This window comes from Pygoscelis adeliae, unplaced genomic scaffold (assembly GCF_000699105.1).
Source record: "Pygoscelis adeliae isolate BGI_AS28 unplaced genomic scaffold, ASM69910v1 Scaffold289, whole genome shotgun sequence".
In the NCBI taxonomy this organism is placed as follows: domain Eukaryota; kingdom Metazoa; phylum Chordata; class Aves; order Sphenisciformes; family Spheniscidae; genus Pygoscelis; species Pygoscelis adeliae.
This window is the reverse complement of record NW_008825499.1, coordinates 64,947-87,022: the sequence shown is the minus strand read 5'-3', so window position 1 is coordinate 87,022 and position 22,076 is coordinate 64,947. Positions and strand designations below refer to the sequence as shown.

The 22,076-nt window shown below is 39.7% G+C and overlaps 1 protein-coding gene across 1 annotated transcript in view; it reads right to left on the bottom strand.

The window, feature by feature from the left end:
- KCMF1 (potassium channel modulatory factor 1) overlaps positions 1–22,076 on the bottom strand; it is a 50,435-nt gene that overhangs the window by 8,549 nt on the left and 19,810 nt on the right. The window contains exons 2-4 of the mRNA XM_009331501.1: positions 20,065–20,232; positions 7,871–8,010; positions 489–590 (exon numbers count right to left, since the gene is read on the bottom strand). Of these exons, the coding sequence (XP_009329776.1) occupies positions 489–590; positions 7,871–8,010; positions 20,065–20,095 (273 nt within the window). The 5' untranslated portion in view covers positions 20,096–20,232. The remainder of the gene's footprint in view (positions 1–488; positions 591–7,870; positions 8,011–20,064; positions 20,233–22,076) is intronic.

Sequence of the window (22,076 nt, the reverse complement as noted above, 5' to 3'; positions counted from 1 at the left end):
AAGTTATATTACAAAATGTCAGTAACACTATGAAATTATGTTATTAAAACATGGTGTTGAAAGTAGTTAAGCAAGTTCAAAATCATTTGTCAAAACCAGCTAAGCTCAGGTCATCCTCAGATCACTACCTTCATGTCACGAATACTTACAGCACACTACTGAATCAGGATAAACCAGCACGAAGACCAATGATCAGGCAGGATAAACCACAGTGCAAGTAGAAAAATCTCTCAGTGTCAAAGTTCTTTAAATGTTTTTGTTGTTAGAGCAAAAAGCACTGTCAAGTATCCTACAGTTTGTTCACAATCTGGTGTTTATACTTTTTTAAACTAGCAAACGAACCTTTTTATTTTTTACATACAGATCTTTAGCAACTTAGGTTTGAGGAAAACCAGAGGTATGACCCTTTGACTATAAAAATCAAAACAAGTCATCATGGCTACTACATGACACAGTCTAGCCTCTTTGCCTCAACTTGGAAAGGATATTAAATCTCTAGGAGCTCTGTGTTCCAGTGTAAGATGAGCTGCAAAGTCATCTGTGACATGATTCGGATCCCCTCCAGGTAATGCTGCACATATTGGACAAATCTGAAATGACAAAGTGAGAAAAACCCCAACTTTACAAATTTTACACAAGACAGAACTCGTATTATTGAGTCAATCATTAGACATTGATTTTTATGCTTTAAAATCACATTCTAGGTATTCAAAAACACCTGGATAGCAACATATTCAAAAAACCCAGAAAATGTATTCAAGTGCAGACATTAATTTAGACTTCTTTTACTTTATGATTTTCAGAATGCTATGAAAACCAGAGCTAGAATTTTCAAATTCAATTTGCAATGTCTTGCAAATTAGTCTTTGTATGCCAATTCTGCCACTGACAGTAGAGTCTGATTACACAGGATTACTATTTGGCTGCTTGACACTCATCCCAGGAGAGGAATCAGAACGAAACCACACGTAAGTATTTACTGAAGTATCAAACTGAGACCATCCATCCAGGCAGTGAATAACTACAGGTTTGGCAGAGAAGGGCTGATCTCCATATCCCTACACAACAGTATTTCGTGAGAAGGCACTGATGTCTGTCTGTGTTTGGTTTGTTGTTTTTGTTTTTAACCCAAAACACAAGTTAACTAAGTAGACAAACAATGTCATTACAATTGCCATAATTATGACTTGTTTTTTGAACGGCTCCACAAACAGCTTGAAAAGCATCTTCCATTTTTCTTTACAGTAGTTTTGCAGACTGGTTTAAAGTTTTACATATGGCAGATGAAAAAAAAAATCCATTCCACAAAATTGTTCCCCCAAATGTTAAGTGCTCAAATTAGACAGCACTTTGACAGTTAAAAGCAACTGCTGTCTATGAATTTATCTCTCTGTTCCTCACAGTCAAATAATCTTGTCTTTATGGAGCAACTCTGGCTGCAACATAAGCCCAGGTTCCCAGTGCTCTTCATGTATATGCGCAAGTTGTTGACAGTAGATCTCAAAAGACTGTGGACATTAAGAACACCTATATAGTAGCACACACATCTGTCTTGCTCTTATGGAAGTGAGGACGTGGTCTTGAATAAGTTTACTGTAAAATCTCAGCTGCTTTTGAGAGCAGCTGCTACATCTTTAATGCCGCTTTAATAGTAGTCAGCTCTGAGCAGAAAACCAGGCATTTTAGAAGCTTTTTGCTACAACCCCTTCCCTTTTGTTTTCAGTGTTCAGCATTTCTCTTCACAGAACTACTCTTCCCAGATTTTTCACCACTACAGAAGCCATACAAGCAGACACACTACAGAGCAAAGACATCTCATTACAGCGTAATATAATAAATACTCAACTATGCCAACATATCATCCAGCTACCCTGTAGGGACATAGGAATGGATGTATATCGGACTGATGGTTCTAAAGTCCATAAACTTATTTATAAGCTATTTAATCTTCAAGAATATGCTTCATACCAACAGGAGACACCACCTTCAAAGCAATCTTTTTTCATTTAAGGTATTCTGAGGAAGCAAAACCCCAACATGAGAAGAACAACACATTCTGAAAGCAGCAACGCAAAAGAAAGTTCTTCTGCTAACAGGACAAAGGCGTTATGAACTGTGTGTATTTGCCTGAAAAGAAGAGACACAGTCCTCAGAAAAACATCAGCTAAGTTGTAAGGAACAATGAGAAGAAGGGAATCTAAGTATCCTAACCCTAAATCTAAACATCAACTAAACTTCCAAGAACTCTCTGACTGGGAAAAGTTACTGAAGCATCGTTACACAAACAAAAATTTAGTTAAGCATAAGCTCTGGCAAAATCACAACAAAGAGTGCAGCATCACTGATTAAGTGTGACACAGCTAAAAATCATTGTTAACAGAACATGCATGAACAAATGGTGCAGATGAAAGGAAAACATTGTTAGAAGTTTCTCCTGAAGTTACGATCATTTGTGTTAAAAAAATCATCATGTAACCCTGAATGACGTCTAGAAGATGACTGCAAAGTCCTAAGACAATCATGCTCACAGAATCCCTGCCACTTTCCAGAAGTGTGCTCCTATTACCACTACCTCCCTATTTACATACAAGGTAACCACTTCAAGTGACAGTATTTCTGTAACCTCAACAAGAGACACTGTAATCTTCAAGAATGAAACAGGAACCATTCAGACTGCCTCAGATTGTCCATTTCATTACTGCACGAAAAGCTCTCCTCAATTTTATCAGCAATGTATCAACAACCTAGTCCTTACAGTTCATATACAAGGAGCCTAGTTACTGCCTTGCTAAATGTGAGAAAGTTGCTACAGTGCAATGTAATAGTAGAAAATGTGTGTCTCTGTTCTGAAATGAGATTCAAAAGATGACATTTGATGAAGTTTCACAAAATTTTTGTATTTACAATGCTAGCAGACTTCTAGCTGAATGCTGCATTTTATTTGGAACAGTCAACTGACCTGAAACCTAACACCAACAGTAGCAGCCATCATACTGACAGCCATCTTCTGCACTTGCCTTATAAAGCTTACCATTACCTCAGACATTTACTGGTGAGGAAATACTGGTAACTGAGGTTTTAGTACTCACCAAAATCATATCGTTAATTCTTTTTAGTGTGTAACCTTAGAGACTTAATCACAAAACTTATGCCTACTCCCATAGACGCCAGTATAATTTTCAATTAAAGTACCCAAAATTAAAACAATCACCTTCAAGGAAACATCATCAAACTCTCCTCCTGGAGTTCCTCTCCAGGACCTCAACATGCTTGGGTACCTCTCCAAAGTGCCTGTATACTAATGCACACAACATGGAGAATAACCATGATGAGTTAGAGATCTGCAAGCAGTTGCAGGGCTATGATCTTCTCGGGATCAGAAAGACATGGTGGGATGGCTCCCACGACTGGAGTGCTGCAATGGAGGGATACGGGCTCTTCAGAAAGGAGAGGAAGGGGGCTCTTTAGAAGAGGAAGCAGGGCTTGCCCTTTATGTGAGAGAGCAGCTGAAGTGCATGAAACTTTGTGTGGGGATGGAAGAAGAGCTGATGGAGAGCTTATGGGTTGGTATTAAAGAGAGGACAGGCAAAGGTTACATTATAGTGGGTGTCTACTATAGGCCACCTGACCAGGAATAACAAATGGATCAGGCCCTCTACAGACATATAGGAGCTGCCTCACACTTGCAGACCCTGGTCCTCATGGGGTTCTTCAACCACCCCGATATCTCCTGGAAGGACAACACAGCATGACAGCAATCCAGGAAGTTCCTGGAGTGCACTGATGATAACTTCCTCCTCCAAGTGAGGGAGAAGCCAATGAGGAGAGGTGCTCTGCTGGACTTCATACTCACCAACAAGGAGGGGCTCATTCAGGATGTGAAGGTCAAAGGCAGCCCTGGCTGCAGTGACCTTGAGATGGTGGAGTTCAGGATCCTGAGGGCAGGGAGGAAGATGAAAAACAAGCTCACAACCCTGGACTTCAGAAGAGCAGACTTTGGCCTCTTCAAATATTTGCTTGGAGGAGTCCCATAGGATAAGGCCCTGGAGAGTAGAGTGGCCCCAAGAAGGCTTGTTAATTTTCAAGGATCATCCCCTCCAAGCTCAAGAGTGCCCCATCCCAATGAATATGAAGTCAGGCAAAAATGCCAGGAGGCCTGTGTGGATGAACAAGATGCTTCTCGCCAAACTCAAACACAAAAAGGAACCATACATAGGTTACCCTCCTAGGGTAACCTTGGAGTAATACAGAAACATTATCCGAGCATCCCAGGACAAAGTAAGGAAAGCTAAAGCCCAAATGGAATTGAATGCAGTGAGCAATGTCAAAGACAACAAGAAGGGCTTCTAGAAGTACATAGGCAACAAAAAGATGACTAGGGAAAATGTGGGCCCATTGCTCAAAAGATGGGGCACCTGGTTACACAGGACACAGAAGAGGTTGAAGTACTGAATGCCTCCTTTGCCTCAGACTTTACTAGCAAGACCGGCCTTCAGGAATTCCAGGCCCCAGAGACCATGGGGAAAGTCTGGAGCAAGGAAGACATTCCCCTGGTGGAAGAGGATTAGGTTAGAGAATACTTAAGTGAACTGGACACAGTTAAGTCCATGGGCTGTGATGGGATGCACCCACAAATACTGAGGGAGATGGCAGATGCCATTGTGAGGCTGCTCTCAATCTTTGATCAATCATGGCGACTGGGAGAGGTGCCTAAGGACTGGAGTAAAGCAAATGCCACTCCTATCTTAAAGAAGGGTAAGAAGGAGGACCTGGGGAACTACAGGCTGGTCAGCTCACCTCAATCCCTGGGAAGGTGATGGAGCAGCTAATCCTGGACATTTAATGTCCAGGAACATTGAAGACAAAAAAATCATCAAGAGTAGTCAGCCTGGCTTCACAGAGGGGAAGTCACACTTGGCCAACTTGATAAACTTCTGTGATGAAGTGACTGGCCTGGTAGATGACTGCAGAGCAGTGGATATTGTCAACCTGGACTTCAGTACAGCCTTTGACACTGTCTCCCATAGGATCCTCATAGACAAGCTGTTGATACACAGGCTGGATGAGCAGACAGCGAGGTGGAGTGAAAACTGGCTTAATGGCTGGGCTCGGAGGGTGGTGATCAGTGGGAATTTTGCTGATGACACAAAACCGGCATATCAGCCACTCTTCCCAGAGAGCTGTGCTACCATTCAGGCTGGAGAGGTGGGCCAACTGGAACCTCATGAAGTTCCAACAGGGGGAAGTCCAAAGTCCTGCACCTGGGGAGGAACAACCCCAGGCATCAGCATGCACTGGAGGCCACCCAGCTGGAAAGCAGCTTTGCAGAAAAGGACCTGGGGGTCAGGGTGGACTATGAGCCAGCAATATGCCCCTGCAGCAAAGAAAGCTAATGATGTCCTGGCCTGCATTAGGAAGAACGTTGCCAGCAGGTCAAGGGCGGTGATCCTTTGCCTCTGTCCAGCACTGGTGAGGCCACACCTGGACTACCGTGCCCAGTTCTGGGCTCTGCATACAAGAGACACATGCATATACTGGAGAGAGTGCAGCAAAGGTCTACAAAGATGATTATGGGACTGGAGCATCTCTCCTATGAGGAAAGGCTGAGAAAGCTGTGACTGTTCAGCTTGGAGAGAGCAGACTCGGGGGGGGTGGATCTTACTAATGTACGTGAATACCTGAAGGGAGGGTGAAAGGAGGACAGAGCCAGGTTCTTTTTAGTGGTGCACAGTAACAGGACCAGAGGCAGTGGGCACAAATTCAAACACAGGAGGTTCCTCATGAACATCAGGAAACATTTTTTCACTGTGAGCGTGACTGAGCGCTGGCACAGGTTGCCCAGAGAGGCTGTGGAGTCTCTATCCTCACAAATATTAAAAAGCTGTCTGGACGTGGTTCTGGGCAACCAACTGTAGGTGGCCCTGTTTGAGCAGGAGGTTGGACAAGTTGACCACCAGAGGTCCCTTCCAACCTCAGTCGGTCTGTGATTCCTACCTGCAAGTACCTAACGTTGCTGTATGTATGTTCAGATCAGAACATACATACAAAATCAGCAGAAAGTAAACTTTTATCTGCATCACTGAACATAAAAATGGCAACATTTAATGGACCAAAAATTCTTTGACTTATTCTTTGAAAAATGGGGCGGGGGGGGGGAGCAGGCTGTAAAATAAAAGTGATGCCATGCCTGTGAACTTCCCTTAAAGATCTAAAAATAAATATCTAAAATAAAACACATCTTTAGACTGGCAGAGATACTACAAGGACTACAAGTTTAGTATCTAAACAGAAATAATTGCTTGAAAGCCTAAGACCACAAAAATTTAGAATCCATAATATTTTCCTCTTTAGTAATATAGCCTTTCACTATCTACAGTAAGACTGCAGTACCCAAGTAGTTTTATGTGCACGCACACTAAACAGTTATCACAAAACCTAGATTCAAAGCTTGGCACAAATACGTACAACCATATTCAAGGATTAAAACATTGTCCTTCATCATTGTTTGCAACAAAGATATAACAATATTTGCAGACTGACTCACAAAAAGGAAATAATCTTTTTTTTTTTTTTTTAGACATACAACTTTCAGCAATCAGTGGAGTAGCAGGTGCTTAGAATAACAAATTTAGGCTTTACATACTGAGTTCTAGAAATCACAGCTGCAAACAAGGATGTTTCAAATTTAAAAACCCGAAATCTTAACATTCTGTGTCAGGAACGTATCACTGACATCAAGTGGTGCAAATCAGAATTGCAATACTAAGCCTCCAAAGAAACTCATCCAAACGTGGAAATTTCAATGGTTGCCACTATGTTTGAAAGTTGCAATGTTAAAGAAAAACTCAAGGAGATGATAAAAATTGCAGTGTGTCACTAAGTTAAATTATGATCCTACAGTGCAACTGATTGTGAAGTAAACTGTTTCACTTCATATGTTTTTAAGAAAGATCAGAACACCTTCGAGTCTCAGAAAGGTGGACAAACTACCTCTCCCATCATTCCTTCACACAAGATCCTTAATAGGCTTGGAGAGGAAAGGTTCATTTTCTTCCACAGAATTCACTGGAAGTTAAGAAAACTAAGAGATTAGAATAGAGAACCTATTTATAATTTCTTCACAATGTATTAGTGATGAGTAATCCACTTCAAGCATTCACATTTTTCTCGGAATCTATGGTGCAACAGTTAACCAGACAAGTGCACCCTGGATGTCGTTCTGCTAACCTAGTTTCTCCTACTCCCAAAGACAATCAGGATAGCAGGAGCTAACACCTCAGATAAACAAGTGTCAGGAGAAATACTTTAAAGAAGTGCGTTTTTAACCATGTCAAGGGTCCTAATGGTTAGGGATGGGGGAAAACGCCCTGCTTTAACAGCAATAGTTTTAAAAGAATGACACCTTCCGCTGCATAAATATACCAGGTCCATTACAAAAGCTATTTGAAAAACACACACCAAACTGTCTGCATGTCTTCCTCTCTCACAGTTACAAACGACTGGCACAGCTATGAGCTTCCAGGACAATTAAATACTGGTAGTGAGAAGGGAGACACGGCTACACAGAATAACCATGAGAACATTCTAAGTTTTGTCTTACAGGATAATAAACTCCTAAGCATTGCAGCAGCCTTTACATCAGAACAACCAAACAACAATCATAAAATAAGAAAGCAAGCTCATTATATTACTATATCCATGAAACATAGAAGAATTTTGATGTCACCGTCAAATGTAGGTATGTCTTCTTACAAAGCATTTAAACGAACTCATGCTTCAAGAAGAAAAAGAACAGGAGGATACCAATTTTCCAGAAGACAGACTCTTTTTAGTATTTCCACAACTGAAAGCCAATTCTGAAGCTTCTTACCACTTCTGTTGATGTTTCTGCATGCTCAGAAGTAACATGTTCTTGAAGAGATGTTTCCGTATAACCCATTTTCCCACAATAAGGACAAGTAAAAGACTGTGGCTGCTCTACAGAGAAAGCTTCTCCACCATAGTACAAATCTGGAACAGAAAGTGTTTAAATAGAGGTTACTTCAAAGCAGTAGCATCACTTATTTTGTTCATGTAAACCTCTGTTTATAAATGTAGTTCAGTGTAATCACTGCCAAATTAATCTGGTATTTAAATGAAATGGCTATTTTAATTTTGTAAAAAGGCCATAGGCTGATATTCAAGAAGTGTTCAATTACTGATGACAAAAACCAGACAGACTACATTTCATTTTCATTAGCAAACGTAACATAGTTTTCTAATACTTAGTAGATTGAGCAGACATAGCAAAGACTCCTATGATGATGATGCTGATACTGCCAAACCTTCACTTTTCCACCACCCTTCTATCCCACATACAGGGTCACCTATGGTATTTTTCAAACATGAGTTTTCAAAAGCTGAACTCTCAACAGTGCCTCAAAAATTTAATTAAAATTTAGAAGTCCTCAGTGATACCATACATCAATATTTATGCCATAGCTGAACCACTGCTTTGCAATAAGCAGTTTTAGAAAAGTCTCAAATATATAATATAAAAGACTGATAGTGAAAAAGGAATCTGATTATCTGTTTCACACTGGTTGCAACTTTTAGGTCTGCTGAATTTGAGTACTTTTGCACTACTGATGAAAAGCAGGCACTTTTAAGTTGCTAACATAGAAGTTCCCCAAACTTAACATGAAAATTTATCAAACCGTGCAAGAAAAGAATGCTTTTCTCACTCGTCCTCTGCAGGTATTATGTATTCTACAGGAAACATGAATAAACTTCACATTCACATCAAGATAAAAAGTGTGATTTTCTCCAGCAAGTAATTTAAAATCTTTTCACTGACGTTTTTTCTAGGACTCACTGATAAGTAACTGAAAAATATTTTCATAGAATTGTGAATATTCTGCTATAAATTAAGAATTGGACAAGTCTGACCAGATACTAGAACTCATGTTCTGCACCACAAGGCACTATCTATCTAATGTGTTAGGAATATGTCCTTCTGACGGCTTAAGTCACAGCTTCCTAAGGTTTATGACATCTTCTGCTACTGATGTCTCTTCAGGACATGACTAGGAAGAACAGAACAACATTTTTGCTTCTGCAGCCTTACAAAAGATGATGCTTAAGCTAAAAATGTACATATCTATAATCCACTATATTAACAGAAAGTATTTTACATATAATTAGGTTTTGAGGGCTAATACTCCAAGACCAATACAGCAAACCAGCTTCTTAGTAACACACTAATATGTGGAGTTAAAGGTACAGAATCAGATTAAATACACTGCAGAATAAAGTTTATGTTCAGTAAGTCCCTGTTCCCTTATTTGTAAACTGCCTCCAGAGAATTTAAATGCTGGACGATGAGAGAAAGATACCACTTTAACAGGCATGGTAAGAAATACCCAAGTAGACAGACAGCCTTGCCAAAGAAGAAACACTACCTGACACACTGAGCATTTTAACTGGTTCATCAAATTAACTATCACACTAAGTTTGAGTACCATCCTGAATCTAGGTTCATTTATTCACATACACAAGGAAAACATTAAGTCCAACTATCCAAAGTAAAAAGTCCTAAGCCAATTAAGTCTTAGTTCTCCAAAGCAGCATTTGAGGTTCCACTAAATGTTTTATACAATAAGGCACAGAAGTAACTTTTCATTAGAGAATGGAATTGCACATCAGATATGATTGAAGTGGAGAACTATACAGACTGAAAGTCAGTATGAATGCAAGCTGGAAGACATGCCCAAAAGATTAGCACCCCCCACCCCCCAACCTGGAAGTCATTTATATAGTACTGACACAAACAGATGCCTGGAATTATTACTAGATGGAAATCCCAAAGGTCCTTGGCACAACATGTATCAGGACTCAGTTCTGAATGCATCTGAGTGACCCAACACATGAACAATGGGCATTTCCTTGACAGGTTGTCAGGCATTCAGCTGGCAGACATGTGGTATGTCTTAATTCAAAACATGTGTCCTTACCTGATCTCCTATAACTCTACAGGAAGAAGGTCTACCTTCCCACATTTGCAGGAGAGGTTGCTGGCCAACACTTAAATATACCATATTCAACTGAAGACGACAATACTACCAGATTGGAAGAAAGCTTCTTACAAACTCTTAAATCTGCTTGCTTGGTTTATAAGCTAAGTATCAATCAGCTTTAGAGTGTTCTGAATGCTCAAAACCAGGAACAACAGCAAATTCCCCCATGTCAAAGCTTTAAAACGATCTGTAGTTCTTATCCATTACTCACAGTAAGCTTGCATTTATTCTATATGAGTAGATTGGTACTACAATTACTCTGGCAGGTGACCAGAAATAGTGGGTCTGAGGCAGGATTACACCATTAGCATTCAGAACTCTGACAGTCCCTATGTACAGGTGTTAAGCAACATCATCCTACAGGATGAACCAATTAGATTTACTTACATGCACAACTATCTTTTGACTTGAATAGCTTCTCTAAAATTAAAGCACACATGTTTTGCAGGTGGTGATCAGTCTTGTTTCAAAGTCCTCCATTCTCCTCTTATTTACACAATATGCAATAAAGACTTACATGAAAATTAACCTGCTCCAGAGACTGTTTCAGATACAACACTCAGAAGATCTACATAATTCACAGAACTTCAAGATTTTGAAGCTCCTAACCAGTGCCACTTCAGTACATACTTCACTAAGTACTCCTCTGAAAGTTTCTCCAAGAACCACATTCAGACTCCTATTCTGATGTAGCAAAAAACCTGTGTGGGGGTAAAAAAAATTACCAATACGCTGCAGCATACTCAAATATGAAGAATTTACATATGTCATGGTTTCAAATGAGGAAAGCCTGAACAAGGTTTACATGGGACAAAGTTCTAAGCAGTAACTAAACAGTCTCTGAATGGATAAGCCATACTCTGGAACAGATATTCTTTCAGAAAAATATATCAGTAAGGCAAAGGATTCAAAATGATGGTTGTCTAGAACAGATAAATGCAAAATGTTTCAATGAAGACAGATGAAAGAATCCTCCTTGCAATTATATGAAGAAAAATTCTCATTAAAGCAGCTCATTACACAGGTTGTTACAGTATATAGCAAAAAGGAAAGCTTTAAAAGCATTCTTACTTCTGCAGTGTCATTGCACAGAGGAAATGTAAACTTCAGTTCCCACTTTTTCAGTGTCCTAAAGATATAACAGAGTTGGAACTTAAATAAAGATTCTGGGAACAAAGTAAGATGGCCAAACTTTTGAACTGAATAGATAAGAAGAATTCCAAATTTAACTGCATTTAATCTGCCCAAAACAGCACATGCAAACAAAGTGTTGTTCTCTGAAACTCAGTAATTCAACAAGAACTTCTGCAAAAAAATTCTGCATACCTATGGGAATAGCAAGAATGCCAGTCACAAACACATCAAAAGCTAATGACAGTTTGTTTAGTTGATCCTCTGATTTCCCTCAAGCTTTGGTATGAGCCTCATGATGATGATTAAATACCTATTTACTGATTGGAAAACTGAAATTCTCCATCACTGCAAACATACACACACACATGCAAGAACACCAAGTCAAACTTTCCTTTGAGGACTCTTTCTATCTGAGCAGACTCATTTCTGGAAATTTTCCAAGTCCTGGCATCTTATATACTGATCTAGATAAAACAAGAAGATGATGACTCAAAGGGGCAAGCTAATGAAAAAAGGGGCAAATTGTCTTTATTCTTTAGAGGATTTGCATATAAAAGTAACTTCTGCATCTATCTAAAAAGAAAAAAACCCTCAAAATTATCAGGTGGTCTAAAAACCTCTACCTATAAGCCTCACTACTTCATGAATGTAAGTATTTTCAAGTAAGGCAAAAGTACCAACTCCAACTTCCCAGCTGAGCAAAGGGCACAGGGCCACAGCAAATCTGAAGAGAACGGTAACTACATTAGCATGCAGGTAAAAAATATCCTTTCCTTAGATTATGTTGTTAGGTCAGTCCAGATGTCAAGAATTCCAGCAGTACACACTGTTCTATCACAGAGGGGAGAGGTTTGACGAGTACTGTCAAATTCTGTGTTTCTGCTCCTTGCTTTTAGAGAATATGAAACAAGCCATTTATTAATTAAACAAAAACAAAAACAAAAACTGAGTTCTTTCCAGCCTCCTGGTTATACTCCTGCATATTCTCCCACTCATACCTCCTTCCACATCTTTCTCATAATACCCAGCAAAGGTACATGCACATGCCAAATAAATATGCCTTTATCTGGGGAAAAAAAAAATGCACCTGTCAGAAGTGAAATTGGTCACTGGCAAATCCAAATATTTTTCCTTTGGAAATTAATACCCCCCTTCCCTCCCCCCCCAATCTTTCTCCACCTCTTACAGTTAAAATCTGTCCCTTTTCTAAACTGAAATACAGGTCACCACACAAGTGTTCTTTTAAACTATAGTAATTAAGTGATACAATGAATCTTTGTGTGTAAATTTTAGCGTTGAAGTTAGTGAATGGGTATTTCTCCACCAGTTTCATTTTTACAAGGACATCATAAATCCTAGAAATTATGAACACAGTCATGCTATTGACTATCAAAGGCTCATTTGCCAAGGAAGACCCTAACAATTAGGGGTAGTATGGGAAAAAATGAAAAGGGCACACCTCCATGCCTGCAAGGAGCGAGGCAACCTACAATTGTATTACTGCTTTCATTTACAGTTGTTTTACTGTTATGATGCAACTGGCCCATGACCAAAGAATTATCCCTTCTGGCCACAAAGAACTCTTTCAGATAATGTATTTTAGTTCTTCCCAAATACCTTTCTACACAAAAGCAGGAGTCCGTAACTCTTCAAACTCCTCTGGACCTCTAAAGCCCTCTTTTCAAAGTAGCTAGGAAGACATGGTTGCTTAGTAAAAAACGAAAACTGGACTAAATCACATCCCTCTAGGAGAAGATTCATTACCCACACTGCTTATCAATTAGAGGATGAATTCAAAGGAGTGAAAGGATCAGAATACTGTCTAAAGAGGACTCAACAATAGTTTATGAAGCTAGATTTCAAGTTCAACAGTGTTTAGACATTACAGCTTTTCTGGGGAAAAAAACCCCACACAAATTTAATGTGAAAACTCAACCAAAAATATGAGCAGTTTTGCTTTGTTAGCCATCTATAGCTACAGACTGCTTGTATTTAATGTTTAAATCTAACACATTCTTAAACTTGGCAGGAGGTTAGTAATGAGACAGAAGTACAGTAGGATTCCTTAGATTAAAATCAATCTTTCAAAGAGATGATTCAGGACTACATTTTATAACAGCTTGTCCTTGCTTTCTGTTAAGACATATTTCTCTACAAGGGTACACAGCAGTCAGGAATCTTAGTCTCCCTTTTCTTCATGAATAATGTAATTTCAATTTGATATATACTATAGATAAAAATGTTGGTATTATACAAGTCATAGTGTATTTGTTTGAATTTTTTTTCAGTGTTTGAAGAAACTAAATGGTGACAACACACCAGATTTTACCAAAGTATATATATTCCTGTATCACTGATCAAGCAGCCATGCTATTCAAAACAGTATTACCCTTAAAACTGCTGTTAGTTCTGCTTTGCTGCAGATTTTCTGAACAAAAAACATTCTAAAACCTGCTAGATACTCTGCTATAAAAGTTAAAGAAATAATGCTTACCTACCCTCTATTTATAAACATTTGCATAAAGGAATGGGCCAACAGGAATCTTACAAAATTCAGCCCAGCCCTGCCCCAGGAGGGCAGACTATGACCTGCAGCAATGCCAGCAGGGCCAGGGAGCAGCTCTGAGGAGATGGTGCTGGTTGCAGGGAGGGCAGCAAGCTGAGCAGGGGCCAGCCATATGCCTAGAGCAATATGAGTAGGGGTGATCCCCTTAGCTCAGCACCCATCAGCCTCATTCAGGCACTGCATCTCATTAGGGGCCTCCTAGTACAGGGGAGACATCAGATTGAAGTGAGTTCAGCAGAAGGCCATTAAGATGGCAGGGCTAGAGCACTCACCCTGCGAGGAGAGGCTGCAGGGCCAGCACTGGTTCAGCCTGGAGCAGACAGCTTTGGGTCATGTAACAGCTGCCCCCATACCTACAGAGATAGGATCAAGGAGACGTTGCCAGGCTCTTCACAGTGCTACAGTACAGGAGGACAAGAGGATGTAAGGAAAAACATTTTCCCCATGTAGACAGGCAGTGGAACAGGATACCCAAACAGCCCCTGTGCCATCTCTGTTCCTGGAGGTTTTCAAGACCCAAGTGGGCAAAGCCCTGACTAACCTGGTCTGACCTCACAGCTTGGAGCAGAAGGTTAGACCAGAGATCTCCAGAGATACCTTCCAACCAGAATTATCTTATGACTGATCCTATGAAACTAAGATACACAGTGATATAGCTGTAATACTCATCTAGACTGTAATATTCTGTTATTCACCAATGTTGTCCTGCTTCACAGACTGAAGGGATCTATTCTTAACAGGTGGCATCTCTACTCACCTCACTTGGAACTCTTCCCTTTCACTACAAAGGCAGTGAAAGAACCACGTTTTCTAGAGTAAAATGCCAGCTCAGTTGAATCTGCAAACAGTTGCTCATTCCTTCCAGCCAGAGCATCACTATTGCAATCTTTCAGCAAGTTTCCAGTACAGCTACGTCTAGCAGGAGGAAACAGCACATCCTCCATTTTTCTTCATGTAGTTTCCTCAGCTGCCAATCCCAGTATTCAACCTCACAGCCAGATAGCACTGGGCTAACTGCTTCAGTGAGAGACACACACTGCTGGGGCTGACAACGATTATATGGCAGGTATTCAGTTGTTTGTCCAGCAGTAGCTGGATGTTTTGTTTCCCCAGCAGGTGTAAGGGCCCTGAGCTGACCAATAGGCCTTAGCTGCCTTGATCAGCCTCAAAGCAGACCTCCACACACACCCTTTGCCCATGGGCTACATCTAAGGTCTGACCATCTGGCCATGAGCTGTGCTGCAGCTGCACCCAGCCCTCCTCCTGCCTTAGATGGGTTTCCTGCACAGACCCCAAAGCTGACTTGTTATACTTGCTTTGTCTGGAACTGTCAACAGGACCTGCTCCTGTTACCAACCCTGCCCCACACACCCTGTCAGTGAGGACACTGCCCCTGCCTGTGCTGTGGTCACCCTCAGCTCCTGGTTTGTTATTCCTTGTGGAGCAGCCTTGCTCTTGCTGCTCCCCAACAATAAGAACCACATGCTGAAGCCATGAACGAGCACAGATGCTAATGAATGTGAGAGGGGATTTGCAGCCTGTCTGCCAATACTCAGCAGTGCCAAAACAGCAGCTGCTGATCAAAGGCAGGGTCAACTAGCTGGGGAGCAGCTCTGCTGAAAAGGACCAGGGGACCCAAGCGGACAGCAAGCCAAACATGAGCCAGTAGCATGTCCTTGCATCACTGAAGGCAAATGATGACCTAGGCTAAATCAGTAAGAAAATGGCCATCAAATCAAGGGATGTGATTATCCCATGTTACTTGGCACTTGTTAGGCAACACCAGCAACAGTGTTCAGTTTTGATCTCTCCAATTCAAGCCAGATATTGAAATGAAATGGAGAGGATCTAGGATTTTTTTTGCATGTGTTGTGTGTGCATTTGTGTCCACCAAGACAGTTAGAGGGTTGGAAAACGTGACGTGAGAATGACTGAATGACTGAGGTTCATCCACCACAGAGACAGCTCAAGGTGCATCTCATGTCCAACTTCTTATACTGAAAAAGTAGTTGCAGAGGAAATAGAGGTATGCTCTTCAAAAGGAAGCATGGTGACAGGCTGCAGGCACAAGCTGCTTCAGAGGAAATTCCGCTTGGATAAAGGGAAACAAACAAAAAACCCCCACAACATTCACTGCAGGAACTAAACGCTGGAATAGGTGGCCCAGAAGTGGTGAAACATCCCTTGAGGGAAATATTCAAGACTTGGCTTGATGGGATAGCCCAACTTATGTCCCTGCTTCCAAAAGAAGGTTGGATCAGATGATCTCCAGAGTCCCCTTCCAAACAAACTACTATGATACTCCGACTTAGCAAGATACGCACTTACCAGACAGACCTTGTTCTAGCAGCTGAAAAAATCACAAAAGCCTCAAGCCGAGTTCTGATTAATCCAGTTGGACCTCACACTACATATTATCAAGGTAACTATTATTTAAGTAGCTCCCTTTGTCTAAGAATTAGGTACAAAAGGTGGCAGGATCTTCTGTCACATAAGCACCTGAGCTTACAAGTGGAGGTACACTTGTTCTGTACTTTGATAAAAATAACACAATATGACTTTGGCAGAGAATTCTACTAACAATTTGTATTACTTTCTTTGTCAGTATAACCTCTTTAAAATGGCAGCAGTAATGTGCAAGCCACATGCTTAAAATCATAAAGCATCCTAACAGCTTAGGATTCTTTTTCAGGAGAAAGAAAACTGGAAAATTTGCTCTGAACTTCATTGTCCTGACACACTGTCCTACAAAAAGCACAAAAGTACAACGACTGCCTGGTAAGCACATTCCTGTTCTTTACACAGGCCTATTGCAATTCTACTCTTTGACCCCTCAGTAATAAACTAATTGGATTTGTGCTTTAAAGGCCACTTGTCATTACATATGAGACTTCATATTTTATTTTAAGCTCTGTCCCTGTTACAGCAGCATATCACTCTTGGTGTGTGTGTTAAAGCATTCTTTCCAGTGTCTCTTGTGGGGACTGAAGAACAATAGCACTGCCATTGTTCTGGATCCCATCTTGCTTCAAAATTAATACTAGGTCATACACTGACTCCTGAAAGACAAAGATGCAACCAGATGGTACAAGACTGAACACGTGTAGTGAGAAATCACTAGGACTTTTTATTTGTTTTCAGTGTTCTCATACAGGCTCCTATACTAGTCCAAGTCTTGTGGGGTAGGGGTGCGGAATAAATAAAAAAAAAAAATCAAGACGACAACAAAAGCTCCTTCAGAGCACCTGAAGAAGTCCATCTTCTTGCAGTATACTCTGCAACGTTATTACAGTACCTAGGAAGCCTAAAAAACTGATCAGAATTTTCATTAAGGTAAACAATGTTAACTTTTTCTATGCTGAAACAATCCCAGACACATAGGATCATCCGTGTGATTAGTTGTCCACCACAAACCTGAATTTGGTCACAGCTTTAAGCACAGAGTACTTAAGCAAACTCCACAGTTATCTGCATATAGACAGTGCTGGCCAGAATGGTGATGGGAACTAGAGGTACAGCGTCCTTTTCATCAGCTGCAGATGGACCTTGAGCAAGTGACTCACTGATCCCCACAGGCACTTTTAAAAATCAGAAAAATGACACTAACTTCCTCTGAAGTGCTTGCATCAGTTTTCCAATGGAAGGATCCCCCATTCCGCTTTCTTCTCCTTGGTAAAATACTCATCTTTTACCAGCTGTCCCCTTCCCACCATCAGCAAAAACTGGAAATTTACTCCTATTAAAAACAGTTTCCATACCTTTGAATCAAACCTGATTACAGACAACAGTATTGAAGTTTGTCAATGGCCAGGTAAACTACAATTCACACACCTACCTATACCAACAGCCTTCCATTCTGTGCTTCTACTGAAGTTTTCCTGACTTAGGAAAACTCCCTACTCATACTGTCATACGTTAGAAAACATTCTCCTTTCATTTGACTTCCCATATCGCTAGGAAGTGACTGAAGACTTCATTATTTCTATGCCATTTAGTCTTCCCCTTGAAATTATTTTCTTTTAATCCATTAATATCTGCTTCCTTGGTGATTTTAATATTCAGTAGTACAGCTATCCTGACAACTCTGAAACAGGTCATTCTAGACTAGTTCTACCATTCTTTACTGATTTTCTAATTAAAAACTTAACATTCCTTAGCTCCTAATTTTTTTCATGTTCCTCAAAGTCATATGATCTCCTTGGCTACACAAGGCCCTTTGAAAAGTTACTGTAGTTTCTCTAAGCATCTGTACAATACTGTAAAAGCACACTCCTTTGTGTCTTACATTCTACAGGGAACTGAAATAAAAACATTTTAAGAATGACATCACAGACCTTCCTGAGCCCTAAGGAACATTTATAAATATTCCCTAACTGATTCTCCAGTGTATAAGCTTAGAAGGTCACTAGTACTCGGGTGCCATCAACCTTTGCTGTGGTTCACAATCTGGTGGTGATGTATTCTTTCCTGTTCTTGTTCTACAGTGTTAATCAAACCAGGAGTCTTGCTGCAGAGCTGAGCTGCAGTATTTTTTTCCCTTACACTGGTTCTGTGGGAGCAATGCTCAGATATCAGGCCATATGAAATTTCTAGAGCTTGTTTTCTTATTTTTCTTATTTAAAGAAGCCACAGTAGCATAAACACCAAGCAATGCACAAGTAGCCCTTGGAATCCTATTACCCATCTCAATACTGCACTGTGAATCTTCTTCCACCTCACCATCTCTATCCTTCATGCAGACTTAAATAGTACAAAATAACCCCTCTCTGCCCCACAACATACACAAATAAAATGCATTAAACCAAAAGATACGACTTCCAAAAGAGAAATATCTAAGTTGCAAGGAAAAAAAATATTATTTCCTAGATGTTCTTAGGTTCTGATGATAGGCATTTTTTAAGAGAGTAGTGTTTAGAACAAGTTTCCTCATTGCAGTACACTGAAAGCTTTGACTTTTAATGTTAGCTTAAGGCTTCATAGCAAGCATGTTTCAGTCCTCTTACCCCTATGATGAGCATTTGATATTTACGGCAATGCTGTCCTTTCAGCCCATGTGTAATGTCCAAGAATAACTGTTGCTAAGGGGCTAAGGAGTTTGAACCGTGCATCTCAAACAGTGACCGGAATCCTGAATTAATATACTGTACACAGAGAATTTTACCTCATTAGTGAGACCAAAAAAAAGAATCCCGAGAAGAAACATATGCAAGCTAAAATGGTGGTGCGCATTTTTGATAATGCACTAAGTTACTTCCTTCCAAACCCTGGATTCCCAGGGCCTGGATTTTTGAAGTCATGGGCAAGTCTTAGGGCAACCGGAGGCCTGAGAATTAAAAGAAAATGAAAAAGACATCTTCATTCAAAGGCCACTTTGAGAAACCAACTGCATGTTTCTATATATAGCTATTCTCTAATCTTTAAAGCAATAAAGAAGTAGATTTTACTACTGTTTTAATCAAAAAGGTAAAGAAGTAATTTACAATTCATAAGACTTCAGCTTTTAAGAAATCATCATATTTAAAGAATTCAAAACAAAGAACAATACAGCTGGAATCGCTAAAAAAATTTTATTAAAACACTAGCCCCGTGGGCTTAACATAAAAATGAAATGCATGTCCAGCATCAGCAACATCTTAGAACAGTGGTTTGTCACAGAAGTATCTCGTGAGTTACAACCTGTTACAAATATGATGCAATAGAAACAACAAGCAGGATAGGAGACAAGAACAATTATTTTTTATTTTAAATATTGAGATGGCTTTACAGCCAGAAATAATTCTTAAATTAGTAGATCTTCAAATGAGTTCCAAGACGACTACATGCTAGTCCTTGCCACTAATCTTTTATGCTCAGTACAGTACTTATACCCCTGCTGTACCTACAGTCCCACATAAGCCACCAATGAATACCATTCCTACAAAATCTCACCAAGATTTTTCTGCTTGTACACTGTGGCACTTAAGTAAAGCATACTTGGGGGAGAAGGTTGCCACATCTTCTGAATTGGAAGTTAATTATCGGAGTAGTCGTTGTTATTAAGTATATTTATTAGTCTGATAACCTGCTGCTATCAGACCAAAATAAAAAAAGATTAAAAATATATGTGCACCAATTAAAAAGAAATATATAAATCAGTTCTTGTATGCTAAAATCAAAGAAAATGCACCTGTTTTTTAGAAGACAAGAACTTGTTCTTATTTTCAGTGTGCTAATGGGGGAAGTGATTAGTAAGTAGAAACATGAAAAACCATATTATGTTTGTAGACACAACATAGCAACAAATTACTAGAGTTTGAAATTATCACTTACCAAAATCTACTCTTGTTAGTATGCACTGCATTGGATGGTCAGTTGTATGCCTTGTTGTCGTTGCACCACTTTCATAACAAGTTGCACATAGATCGTAATCGTAGCAAATTAAACACTTGTATCGGCGACCTCGAAAATTTCCTTTTAAACATGCATCACAGCTGACACCTGTAAACAAATAAAATTACTTTAACACAGCAATGAATGCAACTTTTTTTTTTTTATAAGAGGCAGATTTGTTGCTGTTGCCTCTCAACAACTAGAAGGAGCCAGCCATCTCTGACATGCGCAGCTGACAAGACTCAATTTTTAAATGTATTTATGTCTTTAAAAGACACTGCTGTCCCAAAATTAGAATCTTGAATTCTTAAAGTAAAATAAGGGCAAGCTCAAGCACCTGAAATAATAATAGGTTAAGTTATAAAATCTCTTTGGACACACCTTCCTACAGGCACCTTTACCTGGTAGTATTGACTGGTATTTTGACTGTTTGATTAGAAATCTTGGGCCAAACACTCTTAAAAGCTGAACAGTATAATGGCTAATCAAGACGGAAAAACAACAATAAGCAAACCAACCACTGACAAAAATCCACTAGCTTTTCAGCCTTTACTTTCACACTTCCTAATACTTTAATTCTGAAGAACACCATAACCATCCCTGACATTATACGTGGGGTAGAAATTAGGACCTTTTTCCATTTTAAGTAACAGAAAAAAGTTAAGCTGTTTTTTGAAGTTAGGCTGCATCAGTTCTCTCCACCCTATTTCTTTCTTAAGCTCAATCTTTGCACTGTAAGGTAGTCACACTGCATGTGTCAGAGAAAGGCTTTATAGCTTCCAAAGGTTTTCATTTTTCTCTGTGTGGTTTCAGTTCTCTCTTGCTTACTTAGTTAAGCACAGGAGAAATGTCATCATCTTGTAATCTGTCAAGTCTAACACAAACTTCCTTCAATTGCAGCAGCAAATTAAGGGCTTCCACAAAAGAAACCAGTGTATACAATTAAGGCAGGATTTTGATCAACACCCTCTTTTCAGCATCAGCTAAGACATGTTCTTCATAGCATGGTACAAGAACAGACTACTTTAGAGAAATAAAACTACCAGAACGAAATAGTCACATTAGCCACCTCCCTATTTTTTTTAAGCCTAACTGCCAGAGGACTGGTGTTAATGACAGGTTTTTTGCATTTTTTATTGTGCTACTCCACTCTGTAGCATCTGAACAGAAGCTTTACTGCATGTAATACAGGAATGCAACAATAAGTATTTTATTTTAAATCTCTGCCACTTGTTCAAACAATTGCATCATCACATTTAGAACAGTGGACAAAATTATTTCATCATTTCTTCCTTTAGTTTCTTTACCTACAGGAATAGCTTAAGGCATTATCTAATCACTTCTAATGTCTAAGCACCGTGCTTATATGAATACTGAACCTATTTCTTTAGTTGCCTCACTCAGTATCTACTTTGAAAGCATCACTCTACATGGAATAGTGTATTAGAAGAAAATATTTCAAGAATCTTTGTAAGTAGCCTCAAAGAGCTACATTTTGAGGATGGTCCTGTTAGCATCTTCAAAGTTTCGGGTTTTTTAAGTCTTTCTCACTTGACATGCTTTTCTCTGAAGTTTCATCCACAAACTCTGAAGGATCTGTAACAATCTTTGATGATTTGGACACTGAGAGGGACCTAACTTCTGAGAACACCTGCTTGTTAACTCTGTAGAATGAATTTCATTGCTTCAGTTGGTTTGCTTGCTTTTTTCCCCATATAGAGATCTCCAAAATTTTACCTATGCAGCACCCATATATCCCCAACAATGCATGTTATACACAAAACACTTATCAGTTACTGGCAGCACTGCAAGTCTTTTACTAAACTTCCTAGAAAACAGTTGATCAGCAAGTTAGACATAACACTGAAATAAGCAGACTAGTTTAACCTAGAGCCTATCTCAGGCACTAACAGTTTTCCAGATGAAGTATTAAGCCATGGTGCTCCAGTAAG